The following is a 22398-nucleotide window of genomic DNA, read 5'->3' on the forward strand; positions in this document are numbered from 1 at the left end:
ATATCCTTCTTTGTTTAGGTTATGTATTCATTTTGATCTTATCTTGGTTAATGGTACAAAATATTGGTTAATATTTAATTTATACCAGACTGCTTTCCAGAATTTGGAACTCGAAAATGTTTTTAAAATAAGTGTTAAAAACTGTTTTCACATGTAATGGGAGAAATAAAATAGTTTTAAACACTCTTTAATAACTGAAATTTACTTTGCTTTTTTATTTTTTAATACTATTCTCTTAATTAACTAATATCTTATTATCTCTCCTATCCACCCCATACCTTATACCCATTAAAGAAATAAAAAACACATTCCTTAATGGCAATGCAGAGTCAAATAAAATAAATTATTTCATTGGCCTTATTCAAAAAACAAATTTCTTGTCCTGCAATCTGAATCCATTACCACTCTGTCAGGATGTCAGTAGCATGTTTAATCATCAATCCTTTGGAAATGTCAATCATCTGGCATCATAGCTATATTTATTGCATTGATCAGAGCTTTTAAAATTTTCAAAGCTGTTTGACTTTACAGTCTTATTCTTATTATATGAATTGTTCTTTTTATTTTGCTTATTTTATTCTCAATCAGCTTTTTAAAAAACACTCTTATCTTCCATCTTAGAATCAATACTGTGTATTGGTTATAAGGCAGAAGAGTGGTAAGCAATGGTGGTCAAGTTATTTGCCAAGGGACACACAGCTAAATGCTCTAGACTAGATCTGAACTTAGGAATTCCTATCTCTAGGCCTGGCTCTGAACCTACTGAGTCACTTAGCTGTCCCCCTCATCAATTTTTAAAACTGTTAAAACTATTGTTATAATACAATTTTTCTAGAATTACTTTATTTTCATCAGTCCAAACAAGGCTCCCCATGTCTCTTTGAAATTATGTATTTATTCAGTTCTTAGAGCATAGTAGTATTCCAATATATTCATATATCACCGTTTATTCATCCATTCCTCAATTGTTGGACATCCACTTAGTTTCTAATTTGTTTTTGTTTCCCACCAAAAAAGAGATTCTAAAAATATTATACATATATGACATTTTCATTTTTTTATTTCTTTTCGGCATAGGACTAGTAGTAGAATAACTGGGTCAATCAAAAGGCATACATTATTTAATAATATTTTATATATAATTTAAATTTATTTTCTACATTGGTAGAACAAGTTCACAACTTAAACAACAGTGCATAAACATATTTGTTTTCCCACAGACCTTCCAACATTTGCTGTCTTATATTTTTCTCATCTTTGTCAAACGTATGTGAGGTGGAACTTCAGAATTGTTTTATTTTGCATTACTCTTATTATTAGTTTTTTATAATTTTATATTTGCCTTATTATTTTTTTATAAGGCAAAAGACAGGCTGAGTTTCTTCTCTTGAGAACTGTCTGTTTTTATCTTTACATTATTTATCACTTGGAGGATGGCTCTTATATGTATAAATTTGAAATATGCACACACATATGTATATAGAAATAAAATATCAATATAATATTATATATGCATATTTTATATATAGTGAGACCTTTATCAGAGAAACTTGCAGAAAAGATTTTTCTCTAGCTAATCATTTCCCTTGAGATTTTTGTTTCATTGAATTTGTTTGTTCAAAATCTGATAAATTTATTTACCTTCCATAATCTTCTCTAACTTTTATTAGGTCATGAACTATTTTCCTATTCCTAGTTCTTATTGGTAATTTCTTCCATCCTCTTCTAATTGTGTTAGAATATCATTCTTTATATCTATGTCATATACTCATTTGGAGATTATCTTCAAGTGTGGTAGAATATGAGGGTCTAAATCTAATTTCTGGTAAAATATTTTTCAGATTATCCAATAGTTTTTTGTCAAATTACCCTGAAATCTAGTCCTTACTCTGAAATCTAGAATCTCTGGTTTAACTGACTAAGTTCATTTGCATCTGTATATTGCATCCCTAATTATGTTTTGTTGATCAGCCTATTTTAAACTACTGCCAAATTGTTTTGATTATTATTGCTTTGTACTATAGTTTGATCTGGTACTGCTAGATTCCCTTCTTTCTCACTTTTCATTATTTTCCTTGAGATTTTTTACTTTTTTGTATCCAATATGAATTTTGTGATTATTTTTCTAGTTTTATGTAATAATTCTTTAATAGTTTGATTAATGTTGCAATAAATAAATAATTAGATAGTATTGCCATTTTTACTATATTGACTTGGACTATTCATGAGAAATTAATAATCCTACAATTATTTAAATTTGTCTTTCTATAAAGACTGTTTTGTACTTTTATTCACATTGTTCTTATATGTGCCTAAAAATTAAACTCATATATTTTTGTAATTTCTGTAATTAAATGTAGTTTCTCTTTTTTATCTCTCCCTGCTACATTTTATTGGTAATATATAAAAATGCTGATAATTTATGTGGGCTTTTTATAACCTACAAATTTGTTGAAATTGTTTATTGTTTCAACTAATTTTTTTTAGTTAATTCTTTAGGATTTTCTCATTAAACCATTATATCTACAGAAAATGATAATTGTTTGCTCTTTACCAATTCTATTCCCTTAATTTCTTTTTCTTGTCTTATGTGGGTATAGGTAGCATTTCTAGCACTATACCAAAGAGTAATGGTGATAATAAACATCCTTGATTTATATGCAATCTTATTTGAAAGTCCACTAGTTTATCCTCATTACAGATAAGGATGGATCTTGGTTTTACATAGATACTATATACCATATTTAGAAAAGATGCATTTATTTCTATGTTTTCTAGGCCCTCTCCCAGCCTCCATACGAATGGGTGGTAAAAGCTTTTTTCTGAATTTATTGATAAAATTATATTATTTTTATTGTTCTCATTAGTCTGGTCAATTACGTTTATAGTTTTCTGGATATTAAAGCAGCCCAGAATTTTTGAAATAAATAGGTCATAGGGTATAATCTTTGTGAGATATCTCTATATTCTTGGTGTTATTATTCATTTAAGTTTTTGCATTAATATTTATTTGTGATGTTAGTCTCCAATTTTATTTCTCTTTTTTGATGACCACTGATTTAGGGATTAAAAGTATACATTCACATTAGAGAAGGAATTTTGGATGATTCCTTTTATCTTTAACTTTTTTCCAAAATATTTTTGGTATTATAATTAATCATTCTTGAAGTATTTTGTGAATTTGCTTATAAATTCATTTGGTCCTGGGTTTTTTCTTTTTTGTGAGAGCTCATTAATTGCATATTCAATTTCTTTAAAAAATTTGTTTTTCCTGAGACTGGCCCTCTATTTCTTGTTATTTTTTCTGGTAATTTAAAGTTTTTAATAAACATTTCATTTGGATCATCAGTTTTGTTTGGCATATGATTGAACAAAATAGTTTCTAATAATTTATTTTTTTCCATTGGTTGTATTTCACCTTTAAAATTTTAATACTGGCAGTTGATTTTTTATCTTTTCTAAAAATATAATTAGCTAATGATATCTATTTTATAGTTCTTTTTAAGCAGTTCCTTGTTTTGCTTATTATTTAAAGGTATTTTATTGCTTTCAATTTTTTAAATCTCTTTGATTTTGGGGATTTCTACTTTGGAGCTTTATTCAAGAGTTTTTAAAAGAATTTAGTTACCTGGCCAATTTGTTATTTTTTTTTTATCAATGAAAGTACTTAGAAATATAAATATTCCCTTGAGTACTTCTTTACCTGAAACTCCAAAATATTAGTTTGTTGTTTCTGAGTTGTTATTCTTTTTAATGAAAATTTTGTTTTTATGATTTATGTTTGGAACACTCATATTTTAGGTTTGAGTTAATTAGATCCAGGTAATTTTGTAGTCTGTAAAATATATTTAATATTCTTGGCTTATAGCATTTGGTTTTTATGTTCTAATATACTATCAGTTTTTGTAAAAATGCCATATATAGCTGAGATATATGTAAGTTTCTTTTATTACCATTCAGTAATCTCCAGAAAACTTTCATATCTCACTTTCCTAAAATTGTATTTGTCTAATTCTTTGTTCCTTTTTGGTAGATTTATCTAGTTCTGAAAGGAGTAATTTGAATTCTTCCATTATTGCAATTTTATTGTCTCTATCTCTATGTTATTTAACTTTTCCTTTAATTATAGATTCTATGGCATTTAGTGCATATATATTTAGTATTGATATTAATTCATTGTCTGTGATACATATTAGCAATATGTGATTTCCTTATTATCTTATATCACTTATATTATCAATTCTTGTCTAGCATCCTTATTGTTATTCCTGCTACTTTTATTTCAATTAAAGCTTAATTGATTTTGTGCTAGCTCCTTATTTTAACTCCATGAGCACCTTTTTGTTTCATGTATGTTTCTTGTAAACCGGATGTTAGATTCTGCTTTCTAATCTTTTTGCTATCTTTTACATTTTATGAGTGAGTTTATCCAATTTGCATTCACAGATATGATCATTAATTGTATATTTCTGTCCATTCCAGTCAGATACCTATTTCTTCTCTTTTTTTCTTCTCTCTCTCTCTTTATAAAGAAGAGACTAATGCTCTAGGTTTGTTGCAATGTTTCAAATTCTCTGCCTATCTTCTCTTTGTCTTACCTGGAGAACAAACACAGACTCTTTTCCTTTTAAAGCTTCTGATAGAGCCTCCCTCCTTAGTTAAAGTTTATTTTGCTTAGAACTGACCCTTCCCTTAATCTACTGTCCCTCTTATCCTGCTCCCTGCCTCTCTCTTCTCTCCTATTTTCCTTTTGAATAAAATGTTTTCCTGTAGAGTGAGATTCAAATGTTCCTCATTTCCCCAACCCTTTCATCCTGCTTATAAGTATTTTTTACTTTTGTACTCCAGTTATGTGAGATAGTTTCTGTTCCCTTTCCCTAACGCCAGTGTATTTTTCTTTCTCTGCCTTTTCATTCTTCTTTTACAATCATTAAGACATAACTCAACTTTGTTCAAATATTCTCTCTTATTAGACTCCCTCAAGACAGTGATAATGATGGTTCAGAGAGGACACACCTATCATCTTTTCATATTACAATGTAAATAAAATTTCCTTGTTTAGTCTCTTATGGTTGTTCATTCATGTTTATATTTTTATATTTCTCTTAACTCTTGTTTTTTCCTTTCAGTGTTTCTAAGCAACTCTGGTTATTTTTTATTAGGATTTCTTGGAAATCCTCTATTTCATTAAAGGTCCATTTTCAGTACCAATGTAGGCAAACAAGGTAGTAGCCTCCTAGTGTGAATAGAGAAAGGCCAAAGACAATGGTAGTCTGCAAGGTTCTAAATCCAAAGGAGTACCTACAAGAAAATCCCTTAGTGGCCAGAAGACTCAAGGATATGTAGAAACTCATAGCATGGTCCTTTGAAAGGCCTGGAGAAAAATAGCAACTAGCATGAGGTGTCAATGCTCAAATTGGGACAGCCCTGGTACCAAAGGGCTCCATATTTCCTAGCATAGCAGTCTTTCTTAAGATGCAGTAAAAGGTCATGAAGTAACAACATTCTGAATCTCATAAATTCAAGGAAGAGCAAATCCAAAGAGGAGGAGGAAGAGAGGTCAGTGCAAGCAAAAGCCCAGGTGATTCTAGGCAACAACACACAGGACCAAACATATCACATAAAAATCATAGCAGGTTATCCAATTCAGGAAATAAAGGTGGAAAGAAGAATAAACTAAAGACACTGACCAGATTTAGATCTAGAAATACACCCAAAACAAGGGAACATGAATTTATTAAGTATCTACCATATCTCATTTGTTCCGTACAACAATTCTGGGAGGTAGGTGATACTATTACTTCCTTTTTACATTTGAGGAAACTGAAGCAAACAGAGACTTAAATGATTTTTGCTAAGAGATGTAATTAGTAAATTTCCAAGACCAGGTTTTAACTAAGGTCTTCCTGACTCCAGACTTAGCACTCTATACATTGTACCACCTCCTCATTTTATAACTCATTCAAACAGTATCTGAAGGGGAAAAAATCAGATTTTTTTCCACAAATACCTAGAAAAAAATATAAATACCTAGAAGAAATGAATCAAAAGATAAGAAATGAGACAAAAACTCTGGAGAAAAGACTTTGAATAAATAACTTAGAAAAATATGAAGTAAATATTAAACAAGCTATAACTCCCTGAAACCTAGAATAGACCAAATAGAAATTAATGAGTCTGTGAGATAGCAAAAAATAATTTAAAAAATCAAAAGATATTTAAAGAGAAGTAAATGTAAAATAGCTGATTTAACAAACATAGATGACTTGGAAAACAAATCAAGGAGAGAGAGTTTAAGAATTACAAGTTTCTTGAGAAACAATGATTTAAGGGTGGAAAAAAGCATGGAGACCATTTTTTTATTTGTTTGTTTTTAACCCTTAACTTCTGTGTATTGGCTCCTAGGTGGAAGAGTGGTAAGGGTGGGCAATGGGGGTCAAGTGACTTGCCCAAGGTCACACAGCTGGAAAGTGTCTGAGGCCGGATTTGAACCTAGGACCTTCCTGTCTCTAGGCCTGACTCTCAATCCACTGAGCTACCCAGCTGCCCCCCATGGTGACCATTTTTAAAGTCATAAATACAAAACAGTCCAAATCTATTAGAACAAAAGGACAGAGTGAAGATAGAAAGAACCACAGATTACTTCTTAAATAAAATCCTAAAAGGAAAAGTCACAGGAATGATATAACCAAAACCTAGAGCTCCCATGTGAAAGAAAAAAAAATGCTACAACTATCCAGAAAGAAACGAGTCAAGTTCTAAAGAAACACAGGATCAATCATACAAGACCTAGAAGTTTCTATTAGAAATAAGAAGAGATTTTCTAAATTATTATTTCAAAAGTCATGAAAAGTTTTATGTATTATTTGATTGTAGAGGGAAAATGGACCTTTATTGTGGTAGAGGATTTCCAGACATTTCTGATGAAAAGGTCAGAATGTTAGAATTTCGAAATACAAGAGAAACATAGAAATAAATGATCAAAAAAGCTAGTACTTTAGAGAATCCTCAATAGATGAGCCAAGACACAGTGAAATAATAAGTGGAACCAGGAAAGCAATTTTTATGACAACAATATTGAAAACAACATTATTGAAAGAATACAACTCTTCAATAATATTGAAAGAATACAATTTTAAAGACTTAAGAACTGCAGTCATTTTAATGACTAACCATATCTCTAGAGGAACTATCATATTGTATGTTTTCCAACTTCCTGACATAGAAGTGATGTAATCAAGGTATAGAAAGAAACTGGTTTTTGGACATGACTATTATATGGATTTATTTTGCTGTGTTCTTTGTTGCATTAGGTTTTTTTTTATGTATTTATGGAATGGTCTTTGTCTGATAATTTAAGTGCAAAGTAAAAAAGACCACATTGTCATTCTCTCTTGATGTGTGAAGTCTCTTTTTAAATCACACATCTATTTTGCCCAATATTTAATATGAAATATATTATATAGATCTTAAATTATGGAACTAAATTCTCTTCAGGATTTAAGGCATGCCCAGCAAGTTTGCAGATGATGCAAAGCTAAGAAGAATATAGAATATTCTATTATATACTGTCTGAAAGAGTAAGGAGCTAAAAAGATCTTGAGAGAATAGAACACTGAGCTTAAGCTTCAAATATTAAATCAGTAGAGATAAATGTAGAATTTTGGATTAAAAAAAAAACAAATTTTTTTTCATGTATAAGACAATAGTTTGTCTGAAAAAGCACTAGAGGTCTTGATGAACTACAAACTCTATATAAGTCACCAGTGTGATATTATACTCAAAAAAACTAATGGACTACATTGAAATTATAAGCAATTAGGAATATGGATGTATCAAAGGTTAGAGCTAAAAAGTGACACATCTCCTTGCACTCCACAAGGCCAGGTTCCTCTATGTTGATCTGTGACCTTTTCTTGGAAGCTAGGTAGTACAGTGAATAGAATGCTGGACTTAGAGTAAGAAGGACCTCAGTTCAAATGCAATTTCAGACACTTAATAACTCATGGACCCTGGGCAAATCATTTAACAAATATTGGTTTGCCTTGGTGTCCTCATCTGAAAAATAGGAGAAATAGTACCTAACCCATAAGGTTGTGAGGATCAAATGAGATATTTGTAAAGTTCTTAGAACAGTGTCTGGCACACAGTAGGTGCTTAATAAAGGACTTGTTTCCTTCCTTCCTTGACCTTGGTGTACAGCCAGGTCTTTCAATCTTCTTTCAATCCCTATGATGGAATACCTCTTTCAGTCATTCCTGACTAGACCTTATCCTAAGTGTCTGCAGGGTGCTCCCTCTCTCCTCTCCATTCTCCCTTTCTCCATTTCTCTCCCCCACCATTCTCTGACTTTCAGCTCAGTCCTCCAACTTTTTTAATTTGAAAAGTTCAAAATTAATTAATTAATTTGTTAATTAATATTTCAAGGTACCTACTTCCTTTTCCCCTTCCCCAGATTAGAGAAGACATAACAAAAAGATATATCAAACTATTCCTGTATATCTAAAACTATGTTTTCCTTATTTCTATTTATCAGTTCTTCCTCTTGGGGCAGACACACATGTCAATTCTTCAAATAATATTTCTGTTGTTATACATAATGCTCTTTCTGCTTGTTTCACTACACAATTCCATGCACATTTTTCATGTTTTAAAAAAATAATCTGCTCATAATTTCTTATGGAACAGTAATATTCTATCACAATCATATGCCACAACCTATTAGCCATTCCCCAATTGTTGAGCATCCCCTCAATTCCCTTTTTTACCATATCAAAGCTTTACTCTCCCCTATATTGGATTAATTTCTGTCAATGTAAAGAAACTTTTGTGATACAGTAGCACTTTTCATCTCTTTACCAATAGTTAACATGCCATCTAAGACTGAAAAAATAGATTTTCTGAGATATTTTTGCTTAATTTCCCCATTTTGCAGTCTATTTGGTGAGGTATGCCATTCTACCTTAACTAGATCTCAGATGTCAGCTATATATACATCATCAGGTCTATACTTTAAAATTCTATAACTTTCATAGCTCCTATTAGAGCAAAGTCTTCAAGAACCCATGGTCAATCCCATGCCATGCTACATATCAGAAAAAATCTTTAGTGGCCATTTTTGAGGAGTAAAATCTAGATTCCAATTCATAGATATTTTTCTTGAATATTTTATTTAATGTGACAAAGCATTTTTTAATCCATGACTTTTCAGCTTACCACTTTGGGGAAAAGTATTCTTGAGAATTGAACTGTAGGGAAAATCTCTCTTTGACCATTCCTTTGTGGAATGTTCTCATTTCCTCCTCTATTCCAATTGATTTCTCTAGTCCAGTGATGGGCAAACTATGGCCCGCTGGCCAGATGCAGCCCCCTGAAATGTTCTATCTGGCTGCACGACATTATTCCTAATCTGATGAATACAATGAGTAGGATACAAAACAATGAAACTTCAGAAGAGTTGCCTTAGAAACAGACTGGCAGATGAGCATTTCCTTTCCTTTGACCCCTCTTTAAAAAGTTTGCCCATTACTGTTCTAGTCAAAAACTTACAAAGTTCAAAAGTTCTACTTTCCAAAGCTCCAGTCCTCATATCATCAGTTGTCTACTGGACATTTCAAAGTGATGTCCCATTGATATCTCAAATTTGGCTTGTACAAAACAGAATTCATTAACTTTCCCCAACAAACCCACTACCCTTCAGAACTTACCTGTTTATGTCAAAGACATCACTAGACATCTGATTATCCAGTTTCATACCTTCAATGATACCCTCATCTCCCTTTTATTCACCTCATGCATTATTCAATAAATTTCTGGCTCTATCACCACAATATTTTTTTTAATTTAAAATTGCTACATTAAAATAACCAGACAATTCCCTCTCCCATTAGAGAAGGCATAATTTGACAAAATGATTTATGTATACATAAAACTATGTTTTATTTCTGTTTATCATTTCTTTCTCTGGAGTTGGACATACACAAGTCATTCTTCAAACAATATTTCTGTTGCTATATATAATCTTCCCTTGGTTCTGCACATTTCACTCTTCATGATTTCATTTGTTCTTTCCATGTTTTTCCAAAATTAACTTGCTCACAATTTCTTATAAAACAGTAGTGTTCCATCAAAATCATATGCTACAACTTGTTTAGTCCTTCCCCAATTGATGGGCATCCCCTCAATTTTTCATTCTTGGCCACTACAAAGAGAGCTGTTATTAATATTTCAGAACACATAGGTTCTTTTGCTTTTCATCTGATCAACATAGGAAGTAAATATAATAGTGGCATAGTATTGGGATTTTTGGGTCAAAAGATATACAAAACAAAACAAAAGCAATACTTCTTGCAAAGCTCCCCGTGGGTTCATTTATACCAGTGGTTCCCAAACTTTTTTGGCCTACCGCCCCCTTTCCAGAAAAAATATTACTTAGCCCCCTGGAAATTAATTATTTTTAAAATTTAATAGCAATTAATAGGAAAGATAAATGCACTTGTGGCCATCACTGCTTTCCTGGATCACTGCAGCACCCACCAGGGGGTAGTAGTGTCCACTTTGGGAATCACTGATTTATACAGTTGCCACCCTAGTTTAGGGTTTCCCTATCACTTGCTTGCATGATTGTAATAGTCTCCTAATTGGCCTTGCCTCTTTTGAACCCATCTTCCACAAAGCTACCTGACTGATTTTCCTGAAAAAGTGAGTCTGAGCAAGTTACTCCTCTGTTCAGCAAACTGTAATAATTCTCTAATATCTGTAAATTCTGTCTTTCAAACCTTGCCCAGTTTGCCTTTCCAACTTTATTCCTCTCTACACACAATACAATCCAGGCAAATTAAGCTTGATATTCTTCATACATGACATTGAATCTTTTGTCTTCAAAATTTTCCCTGATTGTCCCCATGCCTAGAATACTCTCCTTCCTCACCTCCATTTTTCATAATCCTTAGTTTCTTTTAAGTGCTACCTTCTACACGAGACATTTCATTATCCTTCCTAGTGGCTAATGCCCCTTCCCAAAGATGCCTTGTTTCTATTTTATATCTATTTTGTATAGAATAATTGATATTTCTATTGTCTTACTGGCTAGACTGTAAGTTCCCTGAAGTCAGGGACTTTTCACTTTTATATTTATATCCTTAGTGCCTAGCTCAGTGCTTGGCACATAGTATGTGTCTCATAAATTGCTTGCTGATTTATTGTTTGCTGTTGGAGGTATCAGTGTCAAAGAAAAAATATGATATCAAGTTATAGTTATAGCAATTTACTCTAATTTTCTTTACCTTTTATGATCTTAATTAACTCCATCCCAATGCCTCATCTTGGCATGGAGGTACCTTTAATTTCCCAAGGCTATTTCTGTCCTACATAAATAAAAAGACTCCAGGAAATGAAGGACTTACATGTCTATTTACTAAGGTATAGAGAGGTTGTGATCTAAGTCCAAGAAGGGATTACTGTTTCAATCCTATAAAAATGGGAATGAATTACATTTTATTTCCAATAAAATTTCCTATGTAAATATCTTCAAAACAATAGAAATAACTATTATAATTGTTAGACAGAATTATAAATATAAAATGCAATAATTGCTTGAATAGTGTTAATATTTGTTTTGCAGTGCTTGTAAAGCAAAAACAAAACAAAACAAAACAGTTCTAGTCTTTTGCCCAATTAGTAAAGAAATATGTGGGTTTTTTTAGGATGTGATCTAAAATGGAAGAACTTAGAGCACAAGACACCAAGAAATGTTGCTAAAGACGCTGGCTTCAAGGCAGCATCCAAAGAAATACGCAAAGCTGAGCGGATTGACAAAAAACTATCCAGGCCTGGAATCAAAAATCCAAATCCACGCTATGCTGTTAGATTACATGACTGGAGTAATGAACATGAAAAAGAAGTGCGTGAGGCACTTGGTTCAGTGGATCGTGGTGATGGAACTGTAACTAAAGAAGACTTTGTGTCGACTCTTGCGGAAATGCAGACATTAGCAGACAGTGAGGAATTGCTTATTATTGCTCAGCAACATGAAAAATTACGAGGGGCAGGTGTTAATATTAACGATTTCATTAAGGGGACCAAATATTTGCAAAAGACTTTTGTGTTGTCATCCTATGGACCCAAGAAAAAGAAGAAGGGAAGGGGTAAGAAAGCCAAGAAAGGCAAGTTTGTCCTTCCTCTTCCAGTATGCTATATTCCTGACAATGCATTTCAACGTCGAAAGGAAGGTGGGCCACCTTATTATATGATTGAAACTTATCACAATCTTGCAGACTTAACTAGGTTTAATAGAGATGCTCCACCCAAACATCCCATTCAGGATGATTCTTTCTGGTATATTGATGACCCTGGAAAAACATACTGCAATATTAATTACATCACTAGAGCTGGAGATCTGGCATCCCTGAAAAAGGCCTTTGAATCAGGAATACCAGTGGATATGAAGGACAACTTTTATAAAACTCCACTAATGACAGCCTGTGAATGTGGCAACTTGGACGCTGTGAAATTTCTTCTTGAAAGGGGGTACGTTATTTTGTTTGGTGAAGCTTTTATCTTGGTCATCATCTTCAAAGACCAAAAGAAACTGTGATAAAAAAAATTCGAATATCAATATTCTATTCTAGGATTTGACTGTTTTGATGAAAGCATCTTATTTTCCAATTCTAGCCCCTACTAGACCACCTCTAGGTAGTAGCTTACTAAGTTCATGGGTGCAAGAGATCCTGTTAGATCCTTTTGCTCTCTAAAGATCTAGAGAGGAACCCAGCTACAAAGCCAAAGGAGAATTTAGTTGTGTATTTCTCTTGTGATCAGAAGGCTTACTCCACTGTGGAGACAATAGAATCCCAGCACTCTGGTGGAGGAATCTACTGTTTGTTGGAAATATCCTGTCCCCTCTCATCTCCTTCTCTAGGTTTAGCAGTAAGGGGAACAAGGATTAAGTTCATCACATTTCTAGACCATACCCAATCCAGTTAGAAAACTACTTGGACTTATAGTTAATTGTAACTAAGTGGTAAGAGAATTCTCTTTTGGAGAATTTTTAAAAATCTTTTTGAAGCGCATATCTCTTCCTTTCAAAGTAGTCTCTCTTTTCTGTTTACTTGAATGAAATCATGTTGTCCTTGCTGCCTCCCAATACGGCTTTTTGATTTCAAAGATGCCACTAAAGTTATAAGCAGAGTCCCAGGCTTCTTCTTCAGAAGATAAAAGGCAAACAGAAGAAATTTGTATATTAACATATGGTGAAAGGAACACTGGATTTAGATTCAGAAAACTTGGGTTTAAATCCTGTCTCTACTAGTTATTAGCATTTTGACCTTTGTGACATTAAATTCTCAGGAGATTTGACTAGATGATGTCAAAGGTGGCCCTTTCTAGCTCAAAAGCTAATGATCCTAACTGTTCTGCAATTGAAAATACAGTGGCCAAGTGGTGACAGTAGTCATGCTTATTGATTCAACATTGAGGGGTGTGTACTCAATAGATATTGACTGACTGCTATGTTTTCTGAGAAGTGATTCTGTGAACTAAACATTTGTGAAGTCCTGTCACCCCTCACGTCCCCTTAGAGAGTGCAGGTGACCATTTCCCACTCCTACTGGTCCTTAAAGCCTGTACAAACAGAACTTGAGCTTGGGCATGTCCAACTGAGCTGGACAGCCATCAGTTATAGATTTAGTGATGAAATGTTCCTAGAGGATCATCACCAGACTAGCTCTGGGATAACGACTTTTAGGATGCACAGTAACTCTTAATATCCAACTGCTATGATTTGTTGCATTGGAGGGAGGACCATATCCTCAGAATCACAGCTTCCTGAACTACTGAAATGAGAATTCTTTTGGAAAATAAAATGCATTCATGTTCTACCTGCCTCACAGCTGTATTTTGAGACTCAGATAACATAACAGGCATGAAAGTGCTTTGAAAAAGATAATAGTATTATGCCATTGATGAAATGGGTAAAGAACTGAACATGGAGGCAAGAAGGTCTGAGTTCAGCTCCTCCCTCAGACTCTAATTAGCTCTACAGCCCTCTCATTTACCTTTTTTTAATATCATTTTCCTCAGCTATAAAACTGGAATATAGTACACCTACCTCAAAAGTTTGTTTTGAGGATCATTCTAGATAATCTGCATAAAGCACTCTGAAAACTTTAACAATCATAAAAATGTTAGCTCTTACTATTTTAAATTGTTTTGTATTTAACTTTTATACCTAAAATATTATGATTAATAGCCATATGGATATTCAGGTATGTTTATTATTAAGAAGTAACTTGTTAGTAGAGAATAGCTTCATTGCAGACCAAATGTAATCTATTTTATAGTTGCCTTTATAAAAGAATACAGATTTTAAAATATACTTTGGAATAGACATAAGGAAGAATTATTTTTCAAAAGTAGTTTGTGTAAAATAAATCTATGTCTATGGATGTGTATATGCATATGTTAATGTATATGTGTGCTTATATGATATGTACACATATGCATACTTAAATGCATACTTAAAGCACTGAGAGGCAATGTAGTATAGTGAAAAGAAATATTGACTTAAAAGTAAAAGCAACCAGGTTCTAGTCATGACTTGGAGACTTAATGGCTTTAAGACTAAAAACAAATCTTTTAATCTCTCTGACCCTGAATTTCTTTATTGGTAAAATGGAAAAAAATATTTATTTTCTTCTCGCCTTTTTGGGTTCTCAGGAAAGTAGTTCATAAATCATAAAGCTTTATATAAATGTAAGGTGTTGGTAGTTTGTCATGAAGCAACCTTAAGAATAAAGAAAAGGCAAAGAAAGCAAAAATTAAAAGTAGCAAGTAGCTAGAAGTACAGAAAATCATAATGTAAATAGAAGGTCTATCAAAATTTGTGTTAAGCTATTTCATTAATAACTTTGAAGAAACTTTGAAGAAGTTTCATAAAAATTGGATGAAATAATACTATCTTGAAAATTCAACTTAAATTTTATTTTAATGAAAAGTAACTTGAAAACTACCTAGTACCATTTATTAATGCATCTTTCTTTTTTTTTAAAATAGGGCTGATGTTAATGAAACAGATAATTTCTTGTGGACTCCACTCCATCATGCATGCCATGCAGGTCAACAAGATATTGTTGAACTTCTTATTGAACATGGAGCCATAATAGATGCACCTTCAATCAATAACTCCACACCTTTAATGAGAGCCATTGAAAGCTGTAGACTGGATACTGTACGATATTTAATTGAATTAGGTGCTAAATTTCAGGCTACAAACAGAAAAGGTATGTTAGAGAAATGAATTTGGAATGAGAGTCAATCATAAATAATAGTATTCAAGACATCTAGCTTTTTATTGCTATACAGCTGCATTTCTGAAACGTCTTGACCATGGATACAAACATGATCACCTGAAATCTGTAGCTTCATTTTATACGAAGTGGAGGCTGAGGTTTCACTGGACTCCAGTTTCCTTCTAAAGGGTGGCAAATGATTGACTTGAGTTGGGGCCATTGTTGGTTCTAAGAATCCAAGGAAAGGAACTGAATTATTCTACACCACAGATAAATATAAATCAGAATTTAGGGCTAATTCCTTTGGAAGCAAAGACAACATTATACATCTAAAAGAGTATATTTAGTGTCTTTATATCTGGGTAGTATTAGTAATGTCCCAAGCATAGATGAATGAATAAAAGAAACTTACTCTTATTTAAGAGATGAATTATTCCCTAGTTACTAATAGTCTTTGTAATTTTTGTTGAGTTCTATAAAACTATCACAGATGAGCCCAGTTTGGCAATATTGTGGCAGCAGTTGGGTAAACAGAATAGTCACTGCACACATTCAGTTATTCCCACTCTCAAACACACACTTCTGTCCCTGAGCTCTAACAATGGCGCACATAGCGACATAAAATGTGGCAATATTCCTGGTAGGGAAGTCAGCCTGATACACTGGAAAAGGCTCTGAGTTTGGCATCAGAAGAGATAGGTTTAGATTCTGACTCTTACTAGACCTTCAGCCAGCACCTTCTCTTCTCTGCTCCTTAGTGTCTTCATCTATGAAATGAAAGGGGTTGGACAAAGTTATCTCTGAGGTGGCTCTCAACCTCACCATCTTGTAATTCTTTAGGAGATTTCAGCAACCATAGTTAAGAGTACAGTGTACAATATGTCAACATTTAACAGTCTGCATTTTGGTCAAAGAAAGGTCAGATCAAAAAATCAAATCATATCAAAATCACATCAAAAAACAACAAGGATGGGGGAGAATAAAGTTAGTTTTTTATTGATACCAATATGTGACCTTTTAAATGTATCTAAATTTAGTAAATTCAAGGAACTATGCAGTATAGTATAGAAAGAGCTCTTGAATGAATAGGTTTGATCTTTAAGAGCTGCTCTAACGCTAACATCCTTGGAACCATAGAAGATGAATGTTATAAAGTTTTTTTTGGTATGACTGACATTTTATTCAAGTCCCCTTGACTACTGTCATTTTTCAAACAGGACAAAATGCATTGGATATTGCCAAAGCCTATGCGGACTACAGAATAATTGAGTATATACAAGACAAGATGGATCGTTTGCCAAAAACAGTAGAACCAAAAGGAAAGGGTAAACAGAAACCATCTCCCAAGCCCATGACTCCAGCTGGTGGTGAAGGTAAAGAAGAGGTGAGAAAAAAATATGTATAAATGCCTATTGCCATGGAAGAATTTGTATAACATTAATAGTATTCTTTATGCTATGCTTTAGAAATAATGTATGTAATCAGAATTTATAATTGTATTGAAAAGTGGAACAAATAAAAATTTAGGATTCAGTATTACTGAAAATCCTTGGGGCAAACAGAAACTGTACCTATAGCTAGGGTTTATACATAAAATGGAGAAAATAATACTGGCATTTGTCTTTCTCCTAAGGTTGACTGTTATATTATTATTATCTATTCATTCAGCCCTCTAACAAAGTAAATGTTAATTGGTAAAAACATGCTAGAATTAACTAGTGCATTTAAAAAAATCCATTTTGAATTCTAATTTTTCAAACTAAATATCAGCCTGGTTCAAGAAAAAAGGAAAACATTCTTATTAGGAATCACAAAAAGGATTATATAGTTTCTTTTAGTCCTATAATGGCTCAATATTTCTCTAAGATATATTGATAATATTCCACTAAACCTGAACTTTTAGGTCAACAGGTGTGAGATACTCTAAGTGCATAGTAACCATAAATATTGTTATCACAGTAAGAGGTAGTTCATTAATTAACGGTTCATTCTCAACCTGGTGTGATGCCTTTAAAGGAATGTAACATGAATCTGTTCAAGGCTCTGGGCTGTTTAACATAGTTGTAATGGCATCAAACCAAAAAGATCTGGGGCAGGCTTAAACAATGGGATGAATCTAAGATTAAATTTAATTGAAAATAAAAAATGAAATAGAAAATAAGCCAAGCTTGGCTTAAAAAATTAACCTCACAAATATAATAGGTATGTCTTGGGATTTTAGTGAATTTAAACTTTAATATGAGTCAGTGATATGGTATTGCAATTTTAAAAAATCAAAGCAATCTTTGTTAAGAGAAGCTTAAAAGTTTTAAAGATGATAGGGGAGAATCATGCTATTCTTTGCTTTTAAAGTCTGATGACATCTGGCACATTATTATTATGAACCATTTCTGAAAACATTCATATTGATACTAGTTTTGAAAATGAGGCTTGTAATGCTGGGCTGTATGAGGAAGGGAAGGGCTACTAAGATGGTGAGGGGACTATAAAGACCATCCCTTATGGGGATAACTTAAAGAAACTGAGGAAGAAAAGGGAAGAGACTACTGATTGATTGATAGCTATGACTGTAAAGTCTAAAAGGAGTGACTCTAGGGGAGCTATTTAAATGGAAGTCACAGAGAGGCAGATTTTAGCCTAATGTAATAAAAATGTTTCTAACCATTAGAAATGTACAAAACTAGAATCAGTCCCTTCAAAATGGTGCAGTGTGTTCCCTTTTACTGAAAGTCTTCAAGAAAAGGCTGGATGACCCCTTGTTCTGGTATTCCCAGCAGAGAGGGGGATTCATTTTGGGGTGGGTTTGGATTTGAAGGCAGCTAAATTCCCCTCCTTCCATCCAAGCTGCTGTGTTTGAGTTAATCTCATGCTTACCTTGGTTATCTGGATAATAAAATATTTTATATCTCCTAATCTACCAGGAATGGGTCAAGTTTGCTACCCATCTAGCTTTGAGTCACCAAAAAGGTTTATGTTGAAAATTTCTACCTTGAAATTAAGTAAAGAGGTGAAGATGGGCATTTCTGAGTATTATTGTCAATGGCAGAGAAAGTTTAATATCTGTTCTCAACAATGAGAATTACCAGGGAGGCAGGAAATAGGAATGTTTCCCTGGGAGACCTGGCTCCCCTAGCATGAAAGAGAATGAGGGGAATCTTGGTGTGGGACTGGAAGACTTAAACCAACTGCTGCAGTGATAACAACTCCAACTTAGTAAGTAAATGGCTTGTTCATGTCATATGCTAATGTAATTTTTAGTAGATAGCCAACTTCCCAACCAATGAGAAAGCACCTGGTCACAAAAGACCTAGAGTGAAGCCATTATGTAATATGGCTCTTGTTGGAACAAATTTAAAGACATAAAGCCAACTTTTCCCAAATTTGTATAAAATCTCTGAATTGGAGCCATTTCAGCTTATAGTGGAATTTTATTTATCAGCAATGACATGAAATGGTATGTAAGTTGCTTTTGAGTAGAGCCTAGCATATTGCAAACTAAAAGTAGTATATAAGATATTTATCCATAACTAACAACTCTTTGTATTAAATTTCAGGAGGTACTCCCACCAGTTTACAATATTCCACCCATAAAGGAAGTAAAAACAGCCGCTAGGGATAATGTTGTTCATCTCAATTCCTTGATTACCAGTGGATTTACAAAGAAAGTTAACATCACATTCGTACCACAGAGAGTAAGTACTTTGGCAGAAGTTGAATATAATTTTACATTATAGTTTTGCAAATGCTATTCAAAAATATGTGTATTGATTAAAAAATTATAATGTTAATATAACTTCCATTGGTTTAATCTTCTAACCTGCTAGAGTGCTTAAAGGTATCACTGATTTTTTTTAGCTATTTTCAGGATATTGTTAAGAATATACTAATCTTTTCACTTAGATCATTATTTCTTTGTAAAATTTTCTTCCTCTCTAAATCTCCTTTAGTATAATATTTTGTTATGTCATACCTGAAATATTCCAATTAGCTGATTTCCACTGAAAGTAGTAGGTAATCCACTTGGGAGGAAGGGAGTTCTTTCTTCTGAGTGTTCATCAAATTATAGCAATGAGGCCAAAATTTCTTTCAGTAGACCTAAGGTGAGCTTTTCCTGCAACCCTGAACAACTTCTGACATTTAGGCCTAGGGCTACAAGGGAAGCAAAGAGTAACAGTCCCATATCTTCTCTTTTTTCTTTCATTCTTTCATCCTTTTGTTCCATTCGAAACCTTAGACATATGAATCAGTGGCCACTTTGACAAGAAGAGATAGTAAAGAGAGTATTTGGAAGGGGATGCAACACAGTATGGCAGTGGGGAGAACACTATGGCCTTTGGCTTCTTCTTCTCCCGGGATCCGCTATTTTCCCTTATTTGTGTACTATAGATAATGATATCCATCTTGTTTGCTTTGTGCTGCTGATGCAAGGATTAGAGATCACGATGTATCTAAAGTGCTTCATTACTAGTGGTAAATCACTATATTAACTGTCATGTGTTAATATTATGTTTTTTATTAATCTCATTCTCAATTTATTTTTGGAAAGATGAGATAGAAAGAGTTCAAGAACAAGTTGTTAGCCTGAGAGTATGCGATGAGAGTATGAGAATAGTCCGATATCATTCTTTTATGTTTCATGTTTTGTGGACTGTTGCACAGACAGAACATATGCTTTTCAGAAATGAAAATCAGAGCATTAGGATGAACCCCTGTCTATAGATTTATTGAAAAGATCATCAAAGATAACACCAGGAGGACAATTCCTCAAATGTCAATATAATTTTGATTTCTTCTATTAGGTCTGTCTAATTTAAAGTTATTATTTTTTTGTTATTAGTTTGAATTTAGATACTTAAACCAATGATGCCAATAGTGTCTTGCCTGAGGAAAACACTTAGTGAATGCTTGTTGGATTGTTCTGGAAGTGGCTATTTTCACAAAACTTCTCTCTTAAAAAAAAGATAAAATTAATTTAAAAGTAAATATGGATATTTTAATCTTTTTAATTTTGATATATCCCAAATTGTTCTGATCTGAGTGATAACATTCTGTTGAGTATATCTTAATGATTCCTTACTTTTTTTTACAGGTCTGGAGCCCTGAAGCTACAACTTCAGAATTAATCAAGAAAAGAGAAATGCGGCGTGAGCGTTTCACTTATGAGGTGGACTTTGAAGACTTCATGATGCCTTTTCAAAAGAACTACACCCAAAAAGCTCAAGCTCTTGAAGACATTCTCTAGAGTACTTCAGTTCTGTCTTTGGTAAATGCCTTAAGTAGCAAAGACAGGGATAATTAGAGAAGTCAAGGCCAAACTATATCACTTTTAGCTTAAACACTTCAGATTGCAAATGAGAGCCAACACTTTTTCTCCCTTTAACAACCATAAATATTCTATACTATAGAAGAACCACATTATTTTTTCTATGAATTATTTTTTAATTCTAGTTAGATTTTTCATATATTTTGAATCAGTGTTTTTGTATGTAAAATCTTCTTATCTTCCATGTGGTATGTCTTTGTGATAATGATGTTTTGATGTCTTGACCCCATAATGTCCTTGGTCCTCTTTGAAATGAAGATGAACATAGATGACAATGATCATGATAATTAATCAATAAATAAACATTTTAAAAGTACCTACTATGTGCTAGGCACTGTGCGAAACGCTGGGAATACAAAAAGAGGTAGAAGACACCCACTGCCTTCAAGGAGCTTATAATCTGATAAGAAAGACTACATGCAAACTATATATGTATATATTTATATATACACATGATAAATAAGTAATAATGAACAGAAGGAAGGTATTAGAATTAAAAGATATGAGAGAAGGTTTCCTTTAAAAGGTCTGATTTTAGTTGGGACCGAAAGGAAACCAGGGAGTAAGCAGAAAACAATATTATTCAAATATTTTGGTATTTATGCCTAGGTACTCTTGGGAGAATGAGAACAACTTCTACCACATATTCCCAAAGTGTTTCATTTCTCTCCCTCCTTTCCCAATTCTAACCACTTGCCAACTTCAGACTAATAATAAAAATAACAGCTAATAGTTAATACTCTAAGCTTTTCAAAAGTCTTTTATTTATATATGCATATATGTATACACATTTAAATATATAATTTGATCCTCATCATAATCATATTGTGATATAATATGATTATTATCCCTCCTTTTCCAGATGACAAAGCTTCAATGTCTTGTCTTGGGTCATATTGAAAATAAATGTCTGTGTCAGGATTTGAGCTAAGGCTGTCCTAACTTCAAGTTTAGCACTTTGTGGATTGTACCTCCTCTTTCTGCCCTAAAGAAATTTGATTTTTTTTCTTTTAATGGTCTATCATTTCTAAGTGTTTGCCTTCTTCCCCCTTCCCTAGACCTCTCAAGAAAAGTTCTAGTTCCTCAGATGCCTCTAATGATCCAAATATTAGAGATTCCTTCTTGACCATCAGGAACAGGAAGATCATAGCTGGTGGGTCTGGATTCTTTTTATAAGTCTTGGCATTGGTACGTGCTACATCCCAGAAGGCATGTAATAACCTCTTAACTATCCTACCACAGATTATGGTGTATTATAAGAAATGTCAGTGACTTTACTTGAGGTGTCATGATATCTGCACTAAAGTCCTGAGGTTCTGGTACTGCTTTGCTCAATCATCACCTCTCTATACATGGAGAACTCACCATGAGATACAAAGATTTAGGTTCTCACAGCATTTGGACCAAATCATTCTGATCTAAGGCTTGGGTCTTCCAAAGCAGGAAAGTAAAGCCTGGAATTTCTGGTCTTTATTCCTTGGATTTGTTCTCTCCTTCATGATGTTAGGACGTGGCTTTGTTGTCTATCATCTTGCTCTCCTTCTGGTTTGGTTTTTCTTTTCCAGGGCAATTCTCATATCCCTGAAATTATTAGGGTCAATAGGTGCCCTGAAAACTATTTAAGTGATAGTAGTCTTCTGGAAGACTTTTAGGAGCCTTGATCCGTGGGGGGTGTGATGTGAAAAAAATAATATTTCTTAAAATCCTGTCACAGAGATTGGGCTTTCTTTTCCTAAAGCACTATCTCACTAATCTAGATTTTTGTTAAAAGACATTGAAACTAAGGGT

The 22398-nt window shown here is 33.1% G+C and overlaps 1 protein-coding gene across 1 annotated transcript in view; it reads left to right on the forward strand.

Annotated features, from left to right (window-relative positions):
• Window positions 1-20529, forward strand: part of ANKEF1 (ankyrin repeat and EF-hand domain containing 1) — a 35830-nt gene extending 15301 nt beyond the window's left edge. Inside the window, exons 4-8 of the mRNA XM_044660713.1 lie at window positions 11706-12528; window positions 15052-15278; window positions 16505-16671; window positions 18842-18979; window positions 20377-20529. Of these exons, the coding sequence (XP_044516648.1) occupies window positions 11706-12528; window positions 15052-15278; window positions 16505-16671; window positions 18842-18979; window positions 20377-20529 (1508 nt within the window). The remainder of the gene's footprint in view (window positions 1-11705; window positions 12529-15051; window positions 15279-16504; window positions 16672-18841; window positions 18980-20376) is intronic.
• Window positions 20530-22398: the final 1869 nt, after the last annotated feature.

The sequence above is a fragment of the Gracilinanus agilis genome, chromosome 2, assembly GCF_016433145.1.
Source record: "Gracilinanus agilis isolate LMUSP501 chromosome 2, AgileGrace, whole genome shotgun sequence".
Classification (NCBI taxonomy): Eukaryota; Metazoa; Chordata; class Mammalia; order Didelphimorphia; family Didelphidae; genus Gracilinanus; species Gracilinanus agilis.